The sequence below is a fragment of the Doryrhamphus excisus genome, linkage group LG19 (genome assembly GCF_037039965.1).
Source record: "Doryrhamphus excisus strain RoL-2023G ecotype Guam linkage group LG19, RoL_Dexc_Guam_v1.1, whole genome shotgun sequence".
Classification (NCBI taxonomy): domain Eukaryota; kingdom Metazoa; phylum Chordata; class Actinopteri; order Syngnathiformes; family Syngnathidae; genus Doryrhamphus; species Doryrhamphus excisus.
Genome location: NC_136375.1, coordinates 12,607,715 through 12,630,871, shown reverse-complemented (window position 1 = coordinate 12,630,871; position 23,157 = coordinate 12,607,715). Strand labels below are relative to the sequence as shown.

At 44.5% G+C, this 23,157-nt stretch overlaps 2 protein-coding genes across 10 annotated transcripts in view; one reads left to right on the top strand and one right to left on the bottom strand.

The window, feature by feature from the left end:
* Positions 1 to 23,157, top strand: part of LOC131107582 (inactive serine protease 35-like) — a 56,440-nt gene that overhangs the window by 25,430 nt on the left and 7,853 nt on the right. For 4 of the 9 annotated variants that reach the window (XM_078798851.1, XM_078798852.1, XM_078798854.1 and 1 more), the window contains one exon: positions 21,418 to 23,092. The exons of 1 other annotated variant lie outside the window; for it this stretch is intronic. In XM_078798851.1, coding sequence (XP_078654977.1) covers positions 21,418 to 22,685 — 1,268 coding nt within the window. In that variant the 3' untranslated portion in view covers positions 22,686 to 23,092. Of the gene's footprint in view, positions 1 to 12,059; positions 12,382 to 19,045; positions 19,337 to 20,733; positions 20,824 to 21,049; positions 21,071 to 21,417; positions 23,093 to 23,157 lie in introns of those variants that run through there. 4 more of the 9 variants (XM_058057758.2, XM_058057756.2, XM_078798855.1 and 1 more) reach the window with 4 other exon arrangements.
* Positions 8,281 to 12,993, bottom strand: LOC131107583 (terminal nucleotidyltransferase 5A-like). Its single transcript, XM_058057760.2, has 2 exons — positions 12,016 to 12,993; positions 8,281 to 10,124 (listed from the first exon to the last, which is right to left on the bottom strand). The coding sequence occupies exons 1-2, from the start codon at positions 12,427 to 12,429 to the stop codon at positions 9,309 to 9,311; spliced, it is 1,230 nt and encodes a 409-aa protein (XP_057913743.1). The 5' UTR covers positions 12,430 to 12,993; the 3' UTR covers positions 8,281 to 9,308.

Here is a 23,157-nt window from a genome sequence, read left to right as displayed (position 1 = left end):
GTCATCCTTTGCTGATCCGCCGGCTCCCTGTGATGTCACAGTGAGCTGGACTTATATAGGTATGCCCGGGTCCAAGCTGTACAAACCCTTAGCTGAGTGGGACCAATCACAGCCGGGTGGAATGTGGGTGGAATAAATGACAACAGACCATTTTGGAAAGCCAAGAAATACAGCTGGAATAGATGCAGATTCTGGAAGATCAAGAAAGCTTTTTGTGTGGGTTATCACGTACCTGCTCTATAGGCGCCCACAACTCAATACAGATGGCCGAAAATGAGCATAATAGGTCCCCTTTAAGTTATGAAAATCCTTGAAATCATCCTTTTCCCCTGCTATGGAAATGCTATGGATTTTTAACGTTGTCCTAGCATATAAGTGCTTCAAATTTAGTTCCTCCCTGAGGTAATAGCACTTTTAAAAATCCTCTTAGCTGCCCTACCAGTGTAAAAAGATGTAGTGACCACTGTATATGAAGCTATGGGAAAAATGACTGTCACCCATTGTCACAAGGCAAAAATGATATAGCATAGAGCAACTTTTCAAATCAGTTTCGCTGCCAAGTGTAAAAAGAAGTTGACTTGTAGCTAATGTAATCGTAAAACTTTGAACCAATACATTGACCCTCTTCTCAGACTGTAGAATCGGCTTCACAGATCGTGACGTGGATATTGGAGGTATCTGCTTCCACTCAGCAGCTCGTAGAAAGACGTACCAGAGGTCAACTTCCATGATAAGTCATTTACACAGCTGGGTCCTGGCTCTGTTTGGGACAGGAGGAGATATCTGGTTTGGGTCACATGGTGTATGCACCCCCCCACACATTTAAACATACATGCCACGCTCGGTTAACATACGGGTGGTTTACTTTGCCCGTTTTTTTCCAGACTATTGTCGTGAAAAAGATCTGTGCTATCGCTTTATGTTATGGATGTATGACGGGAAGGACGTCGTAGCGATAGCGGGAGTCATAGCATCACAAATCATATGGCCGCCTTGCACTTATGGGGTTAATGACACCCCACATTAGACACACTAAAACATTTATTTCCTGCTTGCAGTTTGTCTATACATGGCCCCATTCACAGAGCCGTGTGTTAAGTGCTCAGCATGTCAAGTGCAAGCAGATATTTACAATGTCGTAAACACCGACGCATACTTGCAGCCTCTCTCCACTCGGGTGCAAGTCGGAGCTGTACTTAACCATATACAGGTGTGTTTCTGGCACGGGTGGAAAGCTGTCAGGTGTGTTTGCTATTACAACCTGATAATGACTGTCATTAGGGCCCGGCTTAGAACAGGCATGCTGGCAAGGAGGGCCGGTGAAAATGTAATAATGCTTTTACCACCGGGGAAGGCATTTTTACACTCTGTACGTCCTCCATCAGCATATAAAGAATTTATAGAGCGGCCTTTACAAAGATAATGCTCAGTTATGAATAACACCATTGGAGTCTATCCCAGCTGACACTTTGGGCCAGGGGACTGGACTGGTCACCAACCAATAGCAGGGTACAATAGACAACCTTACACATTCATACTTTTCATTCATTCCTTCATTCATACAATTTAGAGTGGACTCACACAGAGATGCCCAAGGGAGATTCAAACCCAGATCTCCTAACTGCGTGGCCAACATGCTAACCACTTTTACCATGCAGCCCAGGGCTCTCATCTATCAAGCTTGCGTACGCACAAAAAAAAACCCAGCGATATTGTAAGGGAGCGATATTTAAACCGCAGTGTACTGAGGAACGACTGTTCAGCCCTTATGTGCGACCCCAGTAGGTGCTGCATGTGTGCCTAATGTTGTGTCCCTATCGTGTACAGTAGTGTAGCGAGCTGCCAAAGTTTCAAAGCTGCAAATTCTCACTGATAGCCTGCTGTCTTATGAGATGACATGCAGTTGTGGCGGCCCACCCTCCTCGCTTCCTGTGCTGCTCGGCCTCCTCTTCATCCTGCAACAGCCTGACGGGATCACCCGAGGCACAGCTGCACCTGAGACGATGGAGGGTTTCTGGGGGGGTATAATGGTGCTTTCATGAGCATGGGGGTGGGGCTCTTGGGAACGAAATGTTGTAGGGAGACGAGGTTGAGTGTATGTGGTAAGATAATGGCATTTATTAGTTATTATGTCATAGTTTGTTTAATGTGTTGATTTGTTGTTGACATTCAACTCTGGAAGGTGCATGAGTGCAAGATTTGATGTCTTTGGCTTTTCCTGTTGAATTGTATTTTTCGAATGTGTCAAGGGTCATTTAAACTACTTTGGACGCCCTTAGTCTAAATGAACTAAAACACAAACATAAGTCATTCAAAGACATTATGAGAATGTGTAGTGTTCTACACTGGTCACTAGATGTCAGTAATGTCACTGTAAGATTTGGTGAGAGACACAAGCACCAGATGTGATTGTCAGAACAACAGGCTTTTATTGCAGGGGTGAGTGATCTCACAACAAGCACAATAATCCCCAACACGGGCTAAAAGTGCTGCAGCAGTGAATGAATTAAACTGATCTGAACCACTGATTCTGCTCCCCTAGCACTGGAACGCATTTGTCTTGATTATGTCTACTATATTGGGTAATATGAATGTCAAGATGGCTATGGGGGTGTTATTATGTTGTTAACGTATTTAGAAGGTCTTTTAGAAGGTCATTTTAGTCTGTATCATTTGCAATTGCTGTATTCATAAAACTTGAATAACAGCTAATTGTGTTAAATTGTTAATTAAAATGGCGCCATTGTATTTAGGAAATAATTTCTAATTCAGACCAACTGTATTTGATTAATAGTCACCAGTTTGGGTTGTACTAAGAAATCAGTGTGAAAAGTAATCACAGACAGAAGGTGGACAAATAGTGGAATTAAGAACATAATGTCCTCCTCACCGCAGTAAATGTACCTCATTACCGTCGAGCGACTTACCCAACTTGTTTTCGTCATGAGAACCCTCTCCGCCTGGAAGCGGAACATTCCCAAACGGGAACCTTGCCTAATTCCCAGCTGTCTGAATGCATAATAATAAAAACCTCCATTCCGCTCCCTTCCTCTCTGGACAGGCTTCCATACAGTCAACGCCTCCTTCCAGGCTTTGAGTTGACTGTGTTTGGCACCTCCAATGCAACATGTCTCAACACTACTGATTTTCCTGCACCTGCACCCATGCAAACATATACGCTATTTTGACTGACGGGGAATCTTGGATCCCTTTTTGTGTTGCAAGCCTGAGCTCAGTTGGTTGGACAATGAACACATGGGCTTGTTTATTGACAGTACCGCGATCAAACTTGACGCCATTTAAGTGCACACTCTTGTTTTCTTTAAAGGCTTGCGCTTTTTATTATTACCGCCTCGCCAGCTGGGATGGATCCATCGATGATATTCATGACCTCCTCGGGTGCTGGAAGCAGAAACACAGGCAGATGTGCTCACATTCACTCAATACTTCAGCTGGACATCATCATAGCTTGTTGCCCTGTAATCAATTATACTCCTATACTCCTCCATAGATATAACATGGGTGTCCATACTGTCCACCGAAAGCCACATGATTATTATTAGTCCAAAATTTACTTACTTTGTACTTCTTCCCCACTTTGTTTGAAACTCTTTCTTAAGTTTACAGCAAAGTAATTGGAGGCCCACTAGTTAGCTCGGTAGCTTGCATCTACAGTGGAACATAGTTCTGCTTAGTTTCTGTGGCCATTTCAATAAAGATTTTGGCTTCTCAAAACAATATGCATTCAAAAAAGTAGTACATTTGCATCATAAAAATGCCTACTTGGAAAAAAAAATCAGACCTCATAAATTGCTTGGTATTACTTTAACTCCGTTCCTATCAATGTGTGTTATCGATGTTGTGTACGCTCCTGTCATAGCCATCTTGTTTACTTATGTGTTCCACATCAGATAAAGATGCAAGCGTTGGAGCGTTACCTTCTTTCTCTCTCGGTTACAATAAACCGAGCAAACATTTCCTGACTGTTCATATCTTTGTAAATGGGGTTGGGTAAGCTAACAAAGTCTATGTGTCAAGCATGTATTTTCCCACACATGAAGAGCCAGTGTGTCTAGTTGCTACCAAAACAAAACAAAAGATAAAACCTTAAAATCATGTCCTAGAATGAGAACACACACAATGCAAGGTGGCCGTAATGGTTAAAAGGAACTTCTAATTCACGATGATGACGGTGATGATTGGAACTAGACAAACCACTTTTGATTGGCTATGAGGAGGCTCGTTTGATTAATTATAAATCAAACACAAGCTCAAGTACAGTACCACAAAGAATTGTGACACTGACTGGGATCATTCAAAGGCTCTCTCCCTCTTAATCGCCGCTTATTCAGTTGGCTCTGTGTGTGTGAGTGTTGTGTGTCTTTGGGAGTGTTGTGGCACCTTGTTGCATGACTGTATCTCATTCTACATTCTCCTTTTTGGATTTTTTTTTTTTTGCTCTTTAACACCAAACAGCCGTTGACTCACATCTGGTGTATTTGAAGAAGTGTATAACCTTTCAAAAAGTAACAAGGCTGTGTCAAGAAGGGGGAGGGTAAATAAAAAAAAAAAGTGAACTAGCCACAACGTTCACCATCTTTCTTCCGTCAGAACGTTGAGTATTTCTTGAGGATGCTATGCAAGGTGCTCGGCGAATACATCCTCATCTGGCTTGCTGTGTTTCTTCAGAGATTAGGACTTTTGAGAGTGGTTTGGGGTTAATAATAACAAAAGAACGTACCACTGTTATTGTACCACTATGATTACTCCCAAAATATTGAAAGACAAGTCATACAGTATGTAGTATTGTGGTCACAGTGTGTCAGTAATGTTACATATCATGAGACATAATGTTAAATTACATTACATTAGCTTCACACTGCATGGAGTCAGGCATTTGCATGACACAGTGAAAAAAAGTTCTCCCATTCCGTGTGGAAGTGGGAAGTTTTTGCTTTCTTACTTTGTCATTCTTCGACACTCTGTTTTAAACCTTTTCAGTTTAGAATAAAAACATTTGAGCTAACACTACTTAGCTCTTTAGCATACTGTGTTTAAAGCTGTGGCCATTTCTACAGCAATATGGTGTAAACAAAGAATAATAGTGTAGAGGTGAAGTCTGTTTGCATGCACATGCAGACACGAGAGAGAGACCCGATGCTGCCAATTTACGTAACCATTGATCTTTTTCTTACCAGCGAAGTGTCAAGATCTGCCAATCATTTCCCGTGCCGCTGTTGCATTGGGTTACACGTCATCACCGTGCTGTGCGCGCCCGAGGCTGCTCTCTGCCCCTAAACAAGCTAATCTCTGTTTCCAGCACTGGCCTGGCTCCAGCTGGCCAGCGTTTACACAGCCAGGCATAAACACTTAAGATTATGGATGAGTCTGATTTATTGCTCCAGCCCCAGACGGCTGTTTTGGCATGGGATGTCGCGGAAAACTCTCATGGCGATCATTGCTTACTATCCAAGTATGACTCACTGTTATTGTTATTGTTGTTTTCTTTTCGCATAATGGGGAGGATCGAGTGTTGCTTGTGGCCGCCTTTGCTAATCTCTAATAGCAAGGAATTATGAAGAGAACTCACGCCCAAAACTCAGCAGTCTTTCATTTTCACACACTGTGTAGACAAAAGTATTGGGACGCAGGGTTTTTTGGTCTCTTCTAGTTTGTACACAAGGTGCTTGACAGGCTTCTCCTAGGCGATGTTGTAGCGATGTTTTGTAAAGCAACACATGTATATAAGATACGATGTTATATACAGTATATTCAAGAAAAAAATGCATCTTTGCCCCCCCCCCATTTTTGCTGTTTTTTAAATTTCCAAATATCTCAACTTTCTTCTTAAATTCACTTTGTGAATTTTCTTTTCATAATGTTATGATAATAAAAAAAACAGCCACAAGCAGCCCCCAGGCCGCACTTTGGACACCAAACCCATCCATGCTTGCTGAAATGGATCTTGTGTTGTACTCTAGGGAACAGAAAAGGGCCCTCCCCAAACTGTTCCCACAAAGTTGGATGCTTGCTGTATATGGTCCAAAATGTCTTGCTAAGATTCAGAGTGGTAGTTCCACACCTGATTGAGGAATTCATTGATTTAAGGAACACGTCTCAATACTTATCTATTTGTACATACACACACACACACGTATGCTCTCTCTCAGACACACACCAACACACACTTGTTGTTTCTCACAGTCTTGCTGTTGTTTGATTTACTTGCTGACCTCTGATCTCGTCTGAGCGGCGCTGGACTTTTGGCCCTGCTGCCCTTCCAACTGGTCCAGCTCCAACATAGCTGCACTTGTGTGTGTGAGATGACCCAAGCAACTTTTACGTTTCCTGTCATAATCCCAAGTAGTATTAGTCTTTCAGTAGTCTGTATTGGGATTGAAAGTCATTAAATTCACAGGCACACAAGAGGTCAGCTTTATTCAAAAAAATATAGAAATATATCTGGGATGTTGAGGTCGGGGAATTTGACCACAATTTTTGGTGAAAAAAACCTTACCCGGGGCCTTTGGCATTGATATTTCTGAATGTTTGATAGTTTTGACGATATTGTCTGTGACATTTGTGGATGTTGGGCATTGTAGGAAATCTATCAGGTCGTGTAAAAAAAACCCATAGTCAAATAGGGCAGGACAAACAGCAAAAATGCTCATCAAACAATCAGTGGTTCTCAACTGGTTTGGCTGCGGGACCTGCCATCACCCCTCAGTGAGAAGCAACAACCCAAATTGTGGACATTTTTTTCCTCAAATATGGAATTTCTTCAATAAATCCCATTCATTTATTTAAATGTGAAATGTTTGCAATGCTTACTTAGCTGCCTAGAGTGCGCTAACTTTTGAACATTTTGCAAGCATGTTATAACACGCCCTCTTCCTGCTCTGAGCATGTACACTGCGCCCAGCTCCTCCCTCATTCACGGACATGGGCTCACCACACAATATTTTTGGCAAAAACCACTGGAAACGGAAGTGGGTCACGACCCACCAGTTGAGAATATGACGAGTGCTCACACTAGGTCCTTCAAAACAGCAAAGGTCTTACGTATGACAAGTAGTAGCAACTGCAAAAGAAAAAACACAGGTCAAATATCTTATTTATGATATGAAGCTCTCTACAAGAATGTTGTCCGGTACATGTCGAGGCAATGAAGTCATCAAGCTATTGTGCTTTAGCAGGCCAATGTGATGATACATCATGTTCAGTAAATGCACGATTTACTGAACGAAGAGAGAAGTTGGTAAAAAAAAAATGAGGTGACACACTTTCAGCATCTCCTGTTGAGACTGGCGAGCTCCATCGTGACACTTTTAATCTGCTTGAGCCTAGTAGGTTAGCTCCTTCTCCTCATTGTGCAACACTCAAAACACCTCAATCCCTTGTTCTCACTTCCCGTTAAGCCCCTGATAAGGAAGTCGATTGTTTTTTTTTATTCTTTCCAGTGAGAGTGAGACTGTGGGAGACCAAGCGGGGGGCAGTAAATCTCTGCAGTTCCCAAGTACATATGGAGGAATGATAATCAGCTTTCAGCAGATGAGCTAATGGCCTTACAGCGGCTGAGCAGAGAGGGGGGAGCTATATTTAGTGTCCACTCGCTGCCTCTTTGATAGAGGATCACAGCGATGTTCTCGTTAGAATATCTCATTTATACGCTTAAATACATGCAAACATAGAGAGAGGATGGGATTGAAGGAGAAATGGAGGAGTAGGAAGTGGTGGGCCAGTTGCTGGGTGAGCTAACACCAGTTAGCACGCATCCCCGGGAGGAGGCTAAGCGCTGCCGGTAGTAACATCAGCACGTGTTTCACCATCCTAGCCCGCCGTTGCCAACCCGCCTGCCACTAATGAAGTTTGGCAAACGGCGCAGTGACGGCAGAGTGACGTCTCTCCAAGGGGAAATCCTTCACATTCAGCTGTCACCTGCTGGCAAGGTGGCAGGGCGGGAGGGGGGCACCTTGGGGCATTGCCCTATAAAACCTTTCCTTATTTAAATGCCCACGTGCCACTGAGACGGGCATGCCATGACTGAGATCGAATGAAAACGATTCTCCTCTTGCTCATTCTGTGTGGAAGTGGTATGGAGCCATTTTTATTGCAAATGTTGATGCGAAATGTGAGAACACCAAGCTAGCAGGAGGGTTTGAAAGTAGAAAATAGACTTTTTTTTTTTTTTTAAAGGCCGTATTTTTTATTTTTTTGCCATTGGCTGCTGGTCCCAGAATGTAACCCACTCCAAGTGGAGGTGAAAGAAAACAATCAAGATGTGGCTTTCAGCTTTAATTTAACAAAAGAACTGTGGCATTTGCCATTTAGGAATTACAGCCATTTCATACAGAGTACCGTGTGGACAATGATTGTAAATAGTCATGAAAATAATGACCCCGTCACCTGCTATTGGAACAGCTTGCTGGCGTTTATTGATGATGTGACTTCCTGTTTTATTGGTCCAAGTCTTTGTGGACTTATTTGGTATTGATGTACTAATCCCAGGGTCGGTAAGGTGCAGTGACTGCAATGACGTGTTTACTTTGTTTACTGAAAATCAACTCACATTCTACTTTTTGCATATGTCAGCTGCTGCCTGTCAACGCATTTTCCAGTTTTCTTCAAATATGACGTAAGGCCGTCTGAGTTGTGACTCACTTTATGGTTGTAACCACTTCACCTTATTTTGCAGCACATCAGAAATGAAACTGTCTGCAAACAAGCCTTCTATTTCATGGGTATAAGCATATTCTTTTTCCGGCTCTCTTGAATTCTTTACAGTCGTGTGTTGCTACTTCCTCTTTGGTAATCGCCTTTTGTGTTTGAGAGTCTTCTGTCTAAATATTGCAGCAATGATGACAACAAAAAAAGAAAAAATCACTTGGTCCCTCACAGCACAGGTAAACTCTGCTTAGCAATACATTCATTGAATGGACCGGATTTCTACAAAATCACAAAAATATATATTTCCCTTTTTTTTCCCCAGGCACTTGAAGACGTAAAAAGCATGCATTGTTTTGTTGTTTCTCTTGTAGCGGTTATGTAAACAGTAGTTGCTTCCTCATTTTTGCATTATTAAAGAAGTCACACAGTAACAGACAGAAAGTGACTCAACATCTTCACCGTCAAGGGGATGTGGATATTCACACTTCCTGTCAGATATCGCCGAATAAAGTCCAGGCTGTTGGGAGGTTGAAGCCTCTTGACTCTCCGCCATGTTCCATTGTCCGCATTCGCCCTTGGACTCTCTCACTACCCCCATTTTAGGGAAGCGATGAGATTGCACGGTTAGTAGTAGTGGAGGTTTAGTTACAGGGCAGCCATGTGGTGTACATGGGATGCTGCGTGGGGGGGACGTACTGCTGGGGTGGCGAGGGTGGACAGGAGAAGAGAGGCTGGACCTGAGCCACGTAGTAGTTGCTGAAGTTGCAGTTGGCGACGTACGGGGCGGGCTGGTAAAAGCATGTGACATTTGCGGCGTTGGGGATGGCGTTCTGCTCGGCCAGCACGCGCAACGCCAGCGAGGAGATGAGGCCCAGCGTCTGGCGCCTCTCGTGGCCCATCAGGCACACCGTGCTCTCCTGCACCACGTCGTACAGCACGGCCAGGTAGTCGTACTTCCTATCCTCCAGGTCCACAAAGTGGTTCTGCAGGTAGGACTCCAGCTTCCTCTTCTGCTCGCTCACATCAGGGAAGTCTATGAAGAAGCGCGAGCACATGTAGCGCTGCAGCACTTTCATCTCCGTGTCGCAGGCTGCACGGAAACCCCGCACCAGCAGGTGGCAGTACTTCAGCAGACCCCCGCCCCGGATCTCCTCGGGGCTCCTGGTGCAGATGAGACGCTTGCGAAGGTGGTCCAGGGCAGCGGGGAAGTCACCATAGACGCTCTCACCGAGGATAGTGGGATGGAAGGTGGCGGCCATGGGGTGCTCTGAGCACTCGTAGAAGAGCAGGAGCGAGTCCAGACGGATTTGAAAGGAGTCCACGCTGAACTCGAATTGTCGCCGGAGGGAGTCCACGAACTTGAGCTCTACGTTCTTGCCTCGGTTGTTTGAGAGCGAGATGAGGCTCCAGCGGTCCGAGTCGTTGCAGACCTTCACCATCTTTTGGACATAGGCCTCCTGAAAAAACATGGAGGAACATGTTGTCAGGAAGGAACTGTTTGCTTGTAGCATTCTGCTTGGCCTCCCTGTGTTCCACATTTTTTCATACATTTGAGTGAAACACTTGACATTGGACAGAAATCATCACCTCATAGCACATCTTGTATAAAACATCCATTGTTGTCAATGCGTCACAACAGATAATGTGTGTGTTCCAAATTTGCGTGCTGCACCCTTGGGAGGACCCAGTTGACAATACTGTAAGGAGAAACACCTCAGAGAGCCGCCTCCGCCCTTATTAAATGAGACATGGTTGCCCCTCCTTACCTATTGCTAGGGCGGCTCCATCGCCAACATCACAACTGGACAGCTTTAGGACATCATCAGCTTTCATATGTAGCAGGCCCCTAATTGGGACGCAGTTATATTATTTGGCTTTCACCACTCATTTCTAAGGGAACGAGAAGCTGGATTGGCGGCCTGTTAGCCACTGTGTCTGCAAGTACTCGTGATGGCGGAATATTGACTGAGGTGTTCAAAAAAACATTCGCTGAACCGGGTCTCGCAGGTATTGGTCTCTGTTAACTCTTTCACTGACCCTGCTGCTGCTGGCTAAATGAAAAGGCAAGCAGGTAACATGGCATTCATTGTGCTACTGTTACTCCAACTGCATTTGTGTCAATGTATGGACCCCATGGAAAAGCTACTCCTTTCTTCTTCCTGTTCCTTCTTGAACTCGCAACATGTGAATCATGAACCTGATGTGGGCTCATCAGTTCAATGAGTTGGGGAGGCAGACTTCTCGTTTGACAAAGACACCACATTGAGCGATGTCACCGCCATATTGGATGTGGCAAGACAGAACAGGGAAGATGCCTGATTCATGCATGAAATTGTGCCAAGGAGTTACAGTCAAAACCAGGTCTCACAGGATGACCTTTCACAGGTAAAGCTGAAAAAATACTTTGGATTGTATTTTGGCATTGTAGCATCATTTTACCAACAGAATTGGTTGACTTTGTAGCATCATATCGTGGATTCCCCAGCCTCCTAAAACTTTAAGTTTGGTCCATTTGCTTGCCTTTGTTTAAGGGGCAGACCTGCCACAAACAAACATATCGCTGCAATGGGCCAAACATGTCAAGGAGGTGTTGTCATGTATATCTATGGGAGCATGCATGCTGTGACACAGAAGAGACTATAAAAGACCAAAAACTAGCTAAATGCAGAGTAGGGAAGCATACAAGCGCATTCACAAGTCAAATTGCATGTTGAGTGCGATATATTTGTACTTTTCTATAAGTACTCCCTGCCGCTCACGCTCCCCCTGACAGTTCACCCCCCCCCCCCCCCCCCCCCCCCCGGGGGGGGAAGCCCGCCCCACTATTTGAGAAGCACGGCTATAGCTGGACACAAAAGCAGGACCTTTCGCAAAGAGCAGCCAATAAACATGACACTTTTCTAAAGTTTTGTTGCACAAAAGCCGTTACCCAACACACTCTTCCTTTTTTTTTTCCTTCCTGAGAGATAGTATGTTCAACTTTGCTGCTTATCGTGGAAACGTGCAGGACATGTTTGCCTCTGGACTAGATGGAGTAGATAGGCATGGTGCTTTGCTGCTGGTGGAGATGATGTCCTTTGCTGATATCATCATTCTCTGGTGTGTCATTGGTCACCCAGTCCGGGTCAGCATCGGAGTAACTTAGAAGACCTACCTATTAATGTTGATTGGATCTAATTGGATTAGACAGGACCCTTTTAATATCTCGAATTGGTTCCAATACGCTAGATGTGAAAGATCTATATGCTCCATAGTAGTTTGCTGCAGCATATATGGCCAACCAATCTAATCTTCACAACACACTTACTTATGGCATCGTACATTTACCTGCATACATTTTACAATTACCTTTAAGGTCATAGGTGTGATCTTCTCCTTGTTCACCCCCTCAGGCAGGAAGTCCAGCAGGCAGTCCAGAACCAAATCTTTCACAATTTGGAACTCCATCTCCCCTTTGAGGTCCGCGCAGAAGATGAGGTCCAGGTCCTTCCACCCCAGGCCGCTGTCCTCGTGCAGGACGTAGCTGGCCGCCGAGCCGTTGAGCCGCACCTCCCGGACGTGGATCCGCTTCTCTTCCATGCGGCTGCGGACCACCTTAACGATGTCGCGCGGCTTCACCTCCAGGGTGGGGAAGCTCCAGCGGCCGTGGATGGGGATGGAGCCGGTGAGGATGGCGTCCAGTCGCTGCACTTGCTCCCAGTTGAGCACGCTCAGGTTGACGCTCTTCCCGTCGGCGCCCACACAATCCACGTTCTCACCCATCTTCTCTTGCCTCTTCTTTCACAAGTTTCCTGCAAGCGTTGCTGGGCCACTTTTACGCACTGCAGCCCGTCTCGTGGGTGCGCATGATGGAACAAGCTCTTAATATGATTGTCCTACTTCTTACATAAGGTCTGCGCTCCAGACAAATTTAATTCAAGAGCTTCACGGCCGTGCGTTTTATTAGTCACCGTGCGTCGCTGCAGGGCTGGGGCGTCCTCGTCCACTACAAAAGTCCCCCTCTGTGCACTTTTAGTCCACAAGTCCCGCTACCGCGTCCATAACGTCCAAATAAAAGTTGTCCACCACGCTAGACCTCTCTTGGCTGACTTTTACGCACGGTGAGGCTCCGTGTCTAAAAGTGCGTAAAAGCCGAGCTCTCACCTTTGCGCACCTTCTTTGAGAAAGCGGTGTATGCAGGTTTGGGGACTCACATTTTGGCTCTTTCTCTGTCGCCGATAGTGCATGTCATAGATTTGAAGCTTCCACAGCCGCAAACTAGGCGAGCTCTTTCCTGTGGCCCTGCTTCCCGTCTAGATTGCTTGAGAGAGAGAGAGAGCGAGAGAGCCCTCAAGGTGGGCGGGCTCTCTATTGACAGACAGGCGGAACCACCTCCATGGCTACTGTCCCTGTTATTTGTAGAGTGACTGAGGAGGCTGCAGGCAGGAGGAGTGACAAGGGGAGGTCCGCACCGGACGCTCTACTTGAAACTGAAAGCTTGTTATTCTCCTAAAATGACAAGTTTGCCCACATTGACCTTTCTTATCATTTTGATGCTTGCACTTAATTCTTGCTCGTTATATGAACATGTATTGTGCCATTATGCAAAATTACGCACCAAGTTCCAAGTTAATATGATATTACTATCCACTGAAAACCCTTGGGGGAAAGGGCAGAGCGTTTACATATAAGGAAGTCCACCCCTCTGTGATGTCACAAAGAGACAGTTTCACCACGCCTTTTGAAACCGAGAGTTTTCAGCCATCCCAAACTTTCTTTCACGGCTCACTTCCAAATGCGCCAACCTCATTAACTGAAACTTTGCCGTCGTTTAACATGAGAATACTACATTCTAGTACATTTATAGGTCAAGAGAGGATAAGTGGTATAGAAAATGGATGGTTGGAAGTGGATATACCTTTAAGGATGTACATTTTTACTTTTACATGTGATGCATCAAATGTGAAAGTGAACGCTTGTGACCCTGTTTGTCCGGAAGTAGGCTAGAGGCTCCACGGGCCCGCTCTCGCCTTTTGTGTGCGGCGTTAGTTGTCATGGAGAATCTGTCAGCCGGCATACCTGCGTCACAGCAGACGAGCCCATTAACCAGCTTACTGCAGATTACCGTGTGTGTGTGTGTGTGTGTGTGTGTGTGTGTGTGTGCAGTGATACACACACTCAACTTTTACACTGGCATGTGCAGAGAGAAGCATGCATGATTGCTGGCACACGCTCATGAAATAACCACCACTTTTGCATGAATAATAATTTGGTTCATTACATGAGACTGCCTTTACAAAATTATAAGACAAGATTACTTTTAAGAAAAGTACAATGAAAAAAAAATTCCACTATGTTACACTCATCTGCACTCTGCGTGTATGCTAGCGGCCCCGCCTCCCTCCATCCATCCAGACAAAGACACTGTATGACTGACAAAAGTGCTCCCTCCGTTCATGCCGTTGTTCTATGGAAAATACACGCTGAAAACAATGCAGAGAGGCCTTAACGAGTGAGCTGAATGACAAATCTTGTCACATTTTGATTTCTCAAAATCTTGTGAGAGATGTTGTGACACCGCTAATAATAATACTAATATGGAAGGAGGGCCTGTAGTAGGTAGCTGCTGCACACAATATGGTCACCGGACCACAACAACTCTTAAAACATCAAGTCTCTGCCATCTTTAGCTAGCAGGTTTCGGTTTGCGTTTATGTTGGCTGGTAAACAAAAGGTTCTTACCAAATGAGGCAAAACATTTAGAGGCAGTAATTATTTCTATTGCACGGCCGTAAGACAATACAAACCCTGCAGTAGAGATATGTAGGTGTGTAGGGTTTTATTTTGTTAAAATGATCTTCTCCATAGTGATCAATTAAATACACTGTCAGCATCCATGCATCCATTTTCTATATCACTTGTTCAGCAGGCTAAGGCGGGAGGGCGAGTCAATCTCCCACTTTCTCCTCATTCATCAGCTGGCTCAATATCAGACTTAGCGCTTGCGACTCTTTGGCGTAAAGCGACTGCTTAGCCGACCTCTGACCCGCCAAGTGGATGACACCGGCTTGCTCTCCAGCGTCTGACGACATCGGAGGATTGACCAGGGGATTTCTGACCAGACCCCACGTTGGCCTGCCAAATTGTACACTATAGCGAGCGTTGGTGTCCTCTGAGCTCGCCTAGTTTAAAGTGGGCATTGCCTCATAGCTACTCATTGCAAAGTATCGTTTCTTTCAAGGCCTGTGAGGGGAAAAAAAAAGAAGAACTTCTGTTGTAATTATGACAGCATCCAAACCCACCGTTGTCTGTACGTACTGATTCTTCCTTCCTCCTGGTCTTTCCCCTTTTCCTCTCTTCCTGCATATGTGGAAGTTCATTAAGAGATTAGACTGAGCTGAACGTGCCTTCACCCACGTACCTCTTTCCCACCGCCTCCTCTATTTTTACTCTTTCCTCTAGATTTTCATGAGTTGACGGTCAACGTGAACGTGCATGAGGAGGAATAATGGTAAATCCAGTAAGGATTTTCAATCTGATGTGTTCCCCTCTAACGGTGATCCTTACAAATAAACTGATTTGACACTTTTTCCATGAAAAACGCACACTCAAATAAACAAGACCACCTCTATTATTAAGTTCACATCGATGCAGTCAGTCCAAAGTGTGGGGTGGTCAGCTGTCTCAGTAGCCTTGTCCGCTAGTCATGTTGACGTTGCAGTCCAAAAGTCTCTTATCTTATTGGAATCGTAACTCGTCCATTTTATTCACTAAAGACCACACATTATAAAGAAAAATACTCAGTAAAGAGAGTCTGTGCGGTGTGATAGCTTGGTTTTAGCTCCTATTCCTCTGTGCCTTCCTTGCCTTTATGTTCTCAACAACGTGTGTCTGTAGACTTCTGTACTGTGGAGCTCTCACTGGGGAATGCAATATCCAAAAGGTCTTGTCCTGTGTGAGGTACTGAACCGGACCTAAATAATAACTAGAAAACTGGAAGACATTCTATATAAAAATGGATGCTCAGAAGCAACCGTGGGCACCCCCAAATGTTTTTCATATGATTCCATGGTGAGAATGATAGTCGAATCACACTTCTCTGAATCGGATTGTCGAATAGTTGACTATCCAAGACACTGCTAGTTATAGCAATGTTTATGATTTTAATAAACCGCTTAGCTAAATGTAGCCTAGCCTCGCATTATTTTCCTTGGTTGTACATTGGCGAGTGACAAGGTAGTTCAGCGAACCATACCTTTGCTCGATTTCTTGACAACAGGACATAGCCAACTACTGGCCTGGTGTACATCATCAGCCATTTTGGAGGAACAGTGTGATTGGGGATCATTTTCCTTGATAATGGTGTTAGTATGTCATAAAATAGGGTGTGTCAAGTGTTAGCACGCAACCTCGCAGCTAGGAGACCAGGGTTCAATTCCACCCTCGGCCATCTCTGTGTGGAGTTTGCATGTTCTCCCCATGCATGCATGGGTTTTCTCCGGGTACTCCGGGTTCCTCCCACATTCCAAAAACATGCTAGGTTAATTGGCCACTCCAAATTGTCCATAGGTATGAATGTGAGTGTGAATGGTTGTTTGTCTACATGTGCCCTGTGATTGGCTGGCCACCAGTCCAGGGTGTACCCCGCCTCTCGCCTCTCGCCCAAAGACAGCTGGGATAGGCTCCAGCACCCTCGTGAGGAAAAAGCGGTAGAAAATGAATGAATGAATGAATGTCATAAAATACACAAGAAAAAAAAACGTGCCCGTGTGATGCCATCTCCTCACATAGGCATCCGTTAAAGGCGACGCCAATGCACAAAGCTGCATTTTTATCGTGTTTGAAAATAGTTCAAGCCTACTTCCTATCAGCTCTAGTCCTGACCTCACTCACAGAGACCTTTGCTGACCACGATCCACCTTGAGGAGCGCTCTGTGGTGTAAGCCCCCACTAAACTCTTCCAAACCCACTAATGAGATTCGCTGACGTGCCCTGCTGTGTAAGCCACACTGCAGCACTCTCTCTCTCCTTCGTGTGGGTGAGCAAACACATTCACATCCCTTTGTTTAATAAATAGATGCCGTCTTCTTTGCTCACACATTCCATCATTGTTCCCCTTTTCGAGGGGCAGTCATTAGCAACAGGAAGTGAATCGTTCTGTGGCTCCATTTCCTGTATTGACTCGCGGTCAGAGATGCGGAGACCTTATTCATACCTTATATGTTTGCCAAATGAGATGTCGACTAGAAATGATCTGTTTGTTCAGTCCCGCCTCGGACAGGATGTAGAACAAAACAGGAAGTCTGTATTTGCTGAAATAGCTGGCCAGCAGATGGAGCTTTTAATTCCCTTTAAGTCTCAAAAAACATAACCTGATCTAATGTAGTCCAGCATAGGATGCTAAGTCCAAGAATAATGTGGTCTATCCCGGCGAAAGGGCATTTCTCCTCACAAAGGTCAACTGCTTGAAGGAGCTGCAGCGCCATCTGCTGGAGGCGTGGTCTCAAGGCAATATATTGCAAAGCAGCCTTTGGGTGGCGCTGTTTTCTTTCAGCAAAAGAGCCTGAAATGAAGCATGAACAGATGTGTTTGCACAGCTGTGTCTGCATAAACATCATCCAGTCCTGGTCTTTGGACGCAGCATAAGTACGGTCTAATTGGTAGGGATGCAACTCATGTTCAAAGATTGTTTACATGTAACTCGGAGTGATGATGCACGCTTTTTGTTCTTGAGAAAATGCTGACCTGACTGTCTGGAACAGGCAGGTTGCTTTGTGGTGACTCATACTCATCTCTTTGTATCAATTATTTACTATTTATCTTCTCTGTTCTTGTTTTAGACAGGGACAGATTATTTTGGTGCTGTGGCAACAGCACACGGTTGCTATGCACTGGTACCCAGTAACACCATTCTACAATTAGAAATAAAGGGAATAGAAGGAATCCACAGCTGGATCGGATAACTGGCTGGAAAGCCTGTCGGCTGAACGATTGTTGAATAGCTACAGTATATGCATGGGTGATGCCACCTAGATGGGTCTGGTGATAGCCAGTGTGCTATCAGTGACTGTCACCAATATGAACACTTCCATCCGTACATCCATTACATTTACTTGTCCGTATTGTATTCGCCTCTAGATCAGTAGGGAAATCCAGACTAAAGGAACCTCCTTTTAGTTGTTTTTTGTGACCTGCTTAAATATGTGTCAACAGCACAGAATTGTCCCCCTAACAAAAAAAAAACAATACTAAACCAGCCACCTCCCTTACAGCCGGCGTCTGCTGGAGTGTGTGTTGGATTGTTGACATGGTCTCATATACGACAGCTTTTGTGCAACAAGGGAGTGCAATTCATCGAGACGTTCATTCCCGGGCTTGTGTGTCTTATCAAAATTATTTATCAGACCGCATTCCTTGCCGCTGCGTCATAAGTAATTGCAGCGTGGTGTTTATAATCAGAGTCTTTTCCTGTTTAGAGCGCCGTGGTGAAAGAAGCGCGTGTATGTACACTGTGTCCAGCTGGTCTGTGTTCGAGCACGTCACTACTCGCACATGCTGAGCTGCTTTAAGTTACATTCAAGGCAGAAATTAATGCAAAGAAAGACACACCGCAGCAGTATTGAAACATTCCTTACACATTTCCTCTTGGCAGATTTGGAGAAATTCGACCATGGGAATGTTAGAACGTTAGATTGAGATCAGCAGCTGTGCATTATTTGGCTCAGTTCTTCTTCTGCGCCAGTGAATCAATCCTGCTATGTAGATGAAAGTATGTTTTCAACCAATGAAATCCTCAAGGATATTTTTTTTGCACACACCTGCACTATGGAATGTAATACAATACAAGTGGAGGGGAAATTGAATGGTACTTTACATGAAATGAACTTGAATCATTTTGGAATAATTTCAAGATATTTATTTGATGTGTTTGTGTAAGTCTTCCCCTGCTTATATAATACTGTAAGTATAGTTCATATGCTGTACTTACATAGCTAGAGAAAAAAATAAAATGCATCCCTAACAAATGTGGGTTACTTTCACACAGATGGAAGCAGAAGAGGATGTGTTTGGAAAGTCAGGATGAAGCTAGCCAAATATCCCGCTGTCTCTCCTGACAGAGAGGCTAGAATCCCAAACGTTCCTGCTCTCACAGGCTGGATGTATGAATATATTTAGTATGAATTAGTATTAAGTATGAATATCAGTCATAAGTAAAAGTGTATTTTGTGGTCCACGCTTGTGTGTGTACCTGTATCGGGTTCCATTCCATGTGTTCATAGACTATAGTTGTCCTGCAACAACATGGAATTGGAGGTGTCATGTGACCCTCCCCAGTTAGACACAGCTGTTTCCACTTTGACAAAGCAAAGGCTTTTATATCGGGTGTCTCCACATCCTCTAACAAAGTGTTGGACGATGGCGCTCGTCATCACTACACCACTCGGAATAAATACGGGACAGAAAAGGCTGTAAACTTAAATGAAGGACCACACGCGTGTACGCATACAATCATGCTAGAACAACAGTCACAAACACTGCAGAGTGACAGCAAGCCAAGAAACACAAATGATACAGGGACCATTTCATAACAAATCCACATCAGGATGATGGAGGACAGCAGGAGTGAAACTTTGTACATCAAGAACAGGGGCCTTAAGGGATCCGGGTCCAGAGCCCAGAAAAGGAAAGAGTGAGTCACAAACAAAGAGTTGCCGTCACTCTTGACCTCTCTCTGTGTTTGCTTTTTATTAACGGTGCCGTCTAGACAAGTCAAAACCATGAATGTTGTTGTTTCCTCTGCAGCTGAGGGCTTGAACGCTGCATAGAAAAACCTGCTGTTGTGCAAGATAGACCAATAGATCGGCCAGATAGCCAGTTTGACAAGCAAGAGATACGGCTGCATCAGTAGCAGTCTCCTGGGCCAATAAGAATCGGCAATAAATCCTTAAATGAATGCATTGTCGAGACCCGCAACCAGAGCCTTGCTACCGATGATGACTAGATGTCAATAGCATTAGCGGTACGCTAGCTAGTCACCGGGAATGATTTCCAACATTTCAGCAATACATATATACTTTTCACAGTCTTGTTTATCTTATTTATTCTGTATTGTGTAAAACTAAGACAAGATCAACATCAAATTAAAAACACTACCACCAGTATGAGCCTGGACTTTAGAGAGATTTACATCCAGAAGAAGTTCTAGCTGCTGAGATGGATGGGTCTGATGAAAGCTAGCTCGATGGACGGACGGATGGATGGATGTAGCATAAAATGTGGTACATGTGCATGCATTATAAAGCCTTTCTCCTCCTCTTTGTTCTTTTCGCTCTGTCAAAGCAACCCAAATGCACATCTCTCATTTCTTCCACTGGATGCGCTCCAACCCAAACATTTATTCAATCTTTTCATTAATTTGGTTGCCTTGTAACTGCAGAGAGACAACAATCAATCCCCTGATAACACGGCGATGGCCTGAAGATAAATCTTAGCTAATATGATAAGAAAACACACTCCAGACGTTGTAAGATAGCAATCACTAAAAAAGGGTTATTAAAATGTACAATAAACAGGAAGCCTGCTCTCTAAATGTTCACCAGAGGCTCTTATTTGAACATTTTTGGCCGTTGTAGTCAGCACACAGCGGATTTGAGGGGAAACAGCGCTTTGTCAAACTTGATTATGAAGTCATGAATCACGCTGGAGTCTGTGGGAATTAAAAGACACTTTTAACCACAACTTTTAAAACTCTATTTTAGTCTCAAGGCTTTTTTTTTTTAAAGAACTAACTACAAGCCAACTTAATGACTAGCCCTCTGTTGCCCCCTTTGGTGTAACATGGTATTGCATGAAAAAACACAGCTAGAGTTGATAAATAGAATGAAATTAAATATATAATCAAGTTAAAATGACACCAAATAAAAGCAATCTTGCAGGAAACCTTAAAAAGCGCCACTATCGGTATACAAAATATTTATTCTCTCCAAAATATCAACACTTATATCCACGTGGACCCAAAATGTGACATCCTTATGATCAACTCGCAGCCTCCCACTCCAAATCCACTGTTCCCACCCCCTCATCACAGTGGGATGTACAGTGGGTATCTGTGAGGATCCCGCAGTGTACCGCACGTCTTTTAGTTCATAGTAACTTTTATTGGATCACACATTAAAGGTAGGATTTGAATGTTCTTCCTTTTGCATTCACTGTGTTCATCAAATGTATACTTTCAAGTCATTTTTTGTACATATTTTGCTTAGGAGGCTTACTTTCATTTTTATGCTTACTAGATTTGATGTAATAGCTTATATTAATTGATTTATTGACGTGTATTAAATGTATTGATTTGTAGTCCAGTGGATGCAGACATTGCTCGCGCCCTTGTGGGGATTGGATTTTGGCGACATCTTCGGGCCAAATGGTATAACGCATTTTTTTGGACGATATGTTACTTCTCATAATGTTATTTTTTTTTAGAGTCGTGCTGCATTCCTGAAACCTGGGAAGTCTTAATGTTCAGACTTAGGAAAGTGCATTCAAACACTACTTGGAGTTTGTTTTGAGCTATTTTCATCTATTTGCTAAATGTCACTTTATCTCTCTTGTTATTCCATAAAATACAATTGATGCTGACAAAATAGATTAGGTTTGTTGTCAGGAGAAAAGAAATGCTACCATGTTTTTGTTTGCTGGAACTCTCAATGTGTCATTTTTACTATACCCTTATCCCCTTAGCTTATTTCTCATTTACTTTGTCTTTTTTCCCAGATATGGGTCTCCTGGAACTTCTTTGTCTCCTGTTTTATGTGGCTTCCAACCATGCAAGCAGCAATTTGCACAAGTGGACCAAGCAGAGCCTTCCTGTGCTGATGGACCGACGCACTGAATTTGTAACGAAAACCTTATTCAGAAGCCCAACGCTTGACACAGATGGTAGCCCGGTGGAGACACTCTGCGGGATCGAGTGCCAAAGGCGTTTACCAGACTTAACTCAGAACGAGCAAGAGAGGATTCTGGGCTATGAAACCATGTACAACAACGGCACGTGTACGCGCACCGACGTGATGCTGCAGGGTTTGAATGCAACAAGACCTCCTGAGAATGCCCCAACTCGCCAGAAGCGGCAGGTTTACGGCGCCGATGGACGTTTCGTTATCTCGGACTCACAGTTCATCACCAAGTACCCCTTCGCCAGCGCCGTGCGCCTGTCCACCGGCTGCTCGGGGGTCTTGGTGTCCCCGAAGCATGTGCTGACGGCGGCGCACTGCATCCACGACGGCAGCCGCTACTTGGAGAGTGTGCAACGCCTAAAAGTGGGGCTGCTACAACTCAGAATGAAAAGAGCGGGTAGGAAAAGGAGAAGGCGACAGAGGGCTGCTAGGAAAGGGAACAGAAGAAAAGTGGAGGATGAAGAGAAGCAGAGTAGCATTGATGAAGATCCAGTGAGAGGCCAACAAGGAGGCAAGGCACAAGAGGAGCAAAGAAGCACAGGACTGAGGAGGAAGCCCGTCTTTCGCTGGACACGAGTCAAACAAACACACATCCCTCAAGGATGGATGCACTCCAGAAACTCCACCGCCTCCTTGTCCGCCGACTACGACTACACTCTCCTGGAGCTCAAACGACCTGTCCAACAAAAGTACATGAAGATCGGTGTGGCGCCTCCCAGCATCCTCCCATCCCGAATCCACTTCTCAGGCTATGATGATGACAAAAGCCTGCTGACCGCTCTTGGGGGCGAGAAGGTGGTCTACCGCTTTTGCTCTGTGACCAAAGAGTCAGATGATTTGATGTACCAGCACTGTGATGCTCAGCCGGGTGCCACAGGAGCGGGTGTTTACGTTCGATTGAGACAAGAAAGCGGGAAAGGGAAGTGGCAGCGAAGAGTGATCGGGGTGTTCTCCGGCCATCGATGGGTGGAGGTGGGGGACGGCGAGCAGAGGGACTTTAATGTGGCAGTGAGAATCACTCCTCCAAAATATGCACAGATCTGCCACTGGATCCACGGGGATCTGAGTCACTGCAAGGAAGTTTGAACGACAGCTTTTGGAGGACTTCCTGTAAAGACGTTTGTGTTCAAATTGTAGGCCATTAAGGCGGCTCATCATTTAGTTTGATTCATTTAGTACCACTCTTGGTGGGTTAAGTGGTGATGTGAACGGGAAACTCACTTCTTTGTATCAATGCGGTCAGGCATCGTTTAAGTCCACCAGCGTAAACAAAAAACTATTGGCCATTTTTGACATACAGTCATTCAACAATCGGTCACAATCTTTGTTCTGACAGTAATCCTGGATCAATGTAACGATGAGTAGATATCCCCATCTACTCTTTGTCGCCTGCAAGTGAAAGTTCAACTCAAACGTAGCAAATAGAAGCCATCTCTAATGAATGTTGAAGGCCTCAGACATGGCGCAGCGTTGTGCATGTGTTCCCATAATGTAGCTAGCAGGATAGTGTGGGTCATATTGCTAATGTTCCATCAATCAACGGACAAGATGAATAGAG

Coding starts and splice junctions, on each gene's coding strand:
- LOC131107583 (XM_058057760.2), bottom strand. CDS start 12,429: ATGGGTGAGAACGTGGATTGTGTGGGCGCCGACGGGAAGAGCGTCAAC. Junction 10,125..12,015: donor TCACACCTATGACCTTAAAG/GTAATTGTAAAA, acceptor ATGTTTTTTCAG/GAGGCCTATGTCCAAAAGAT.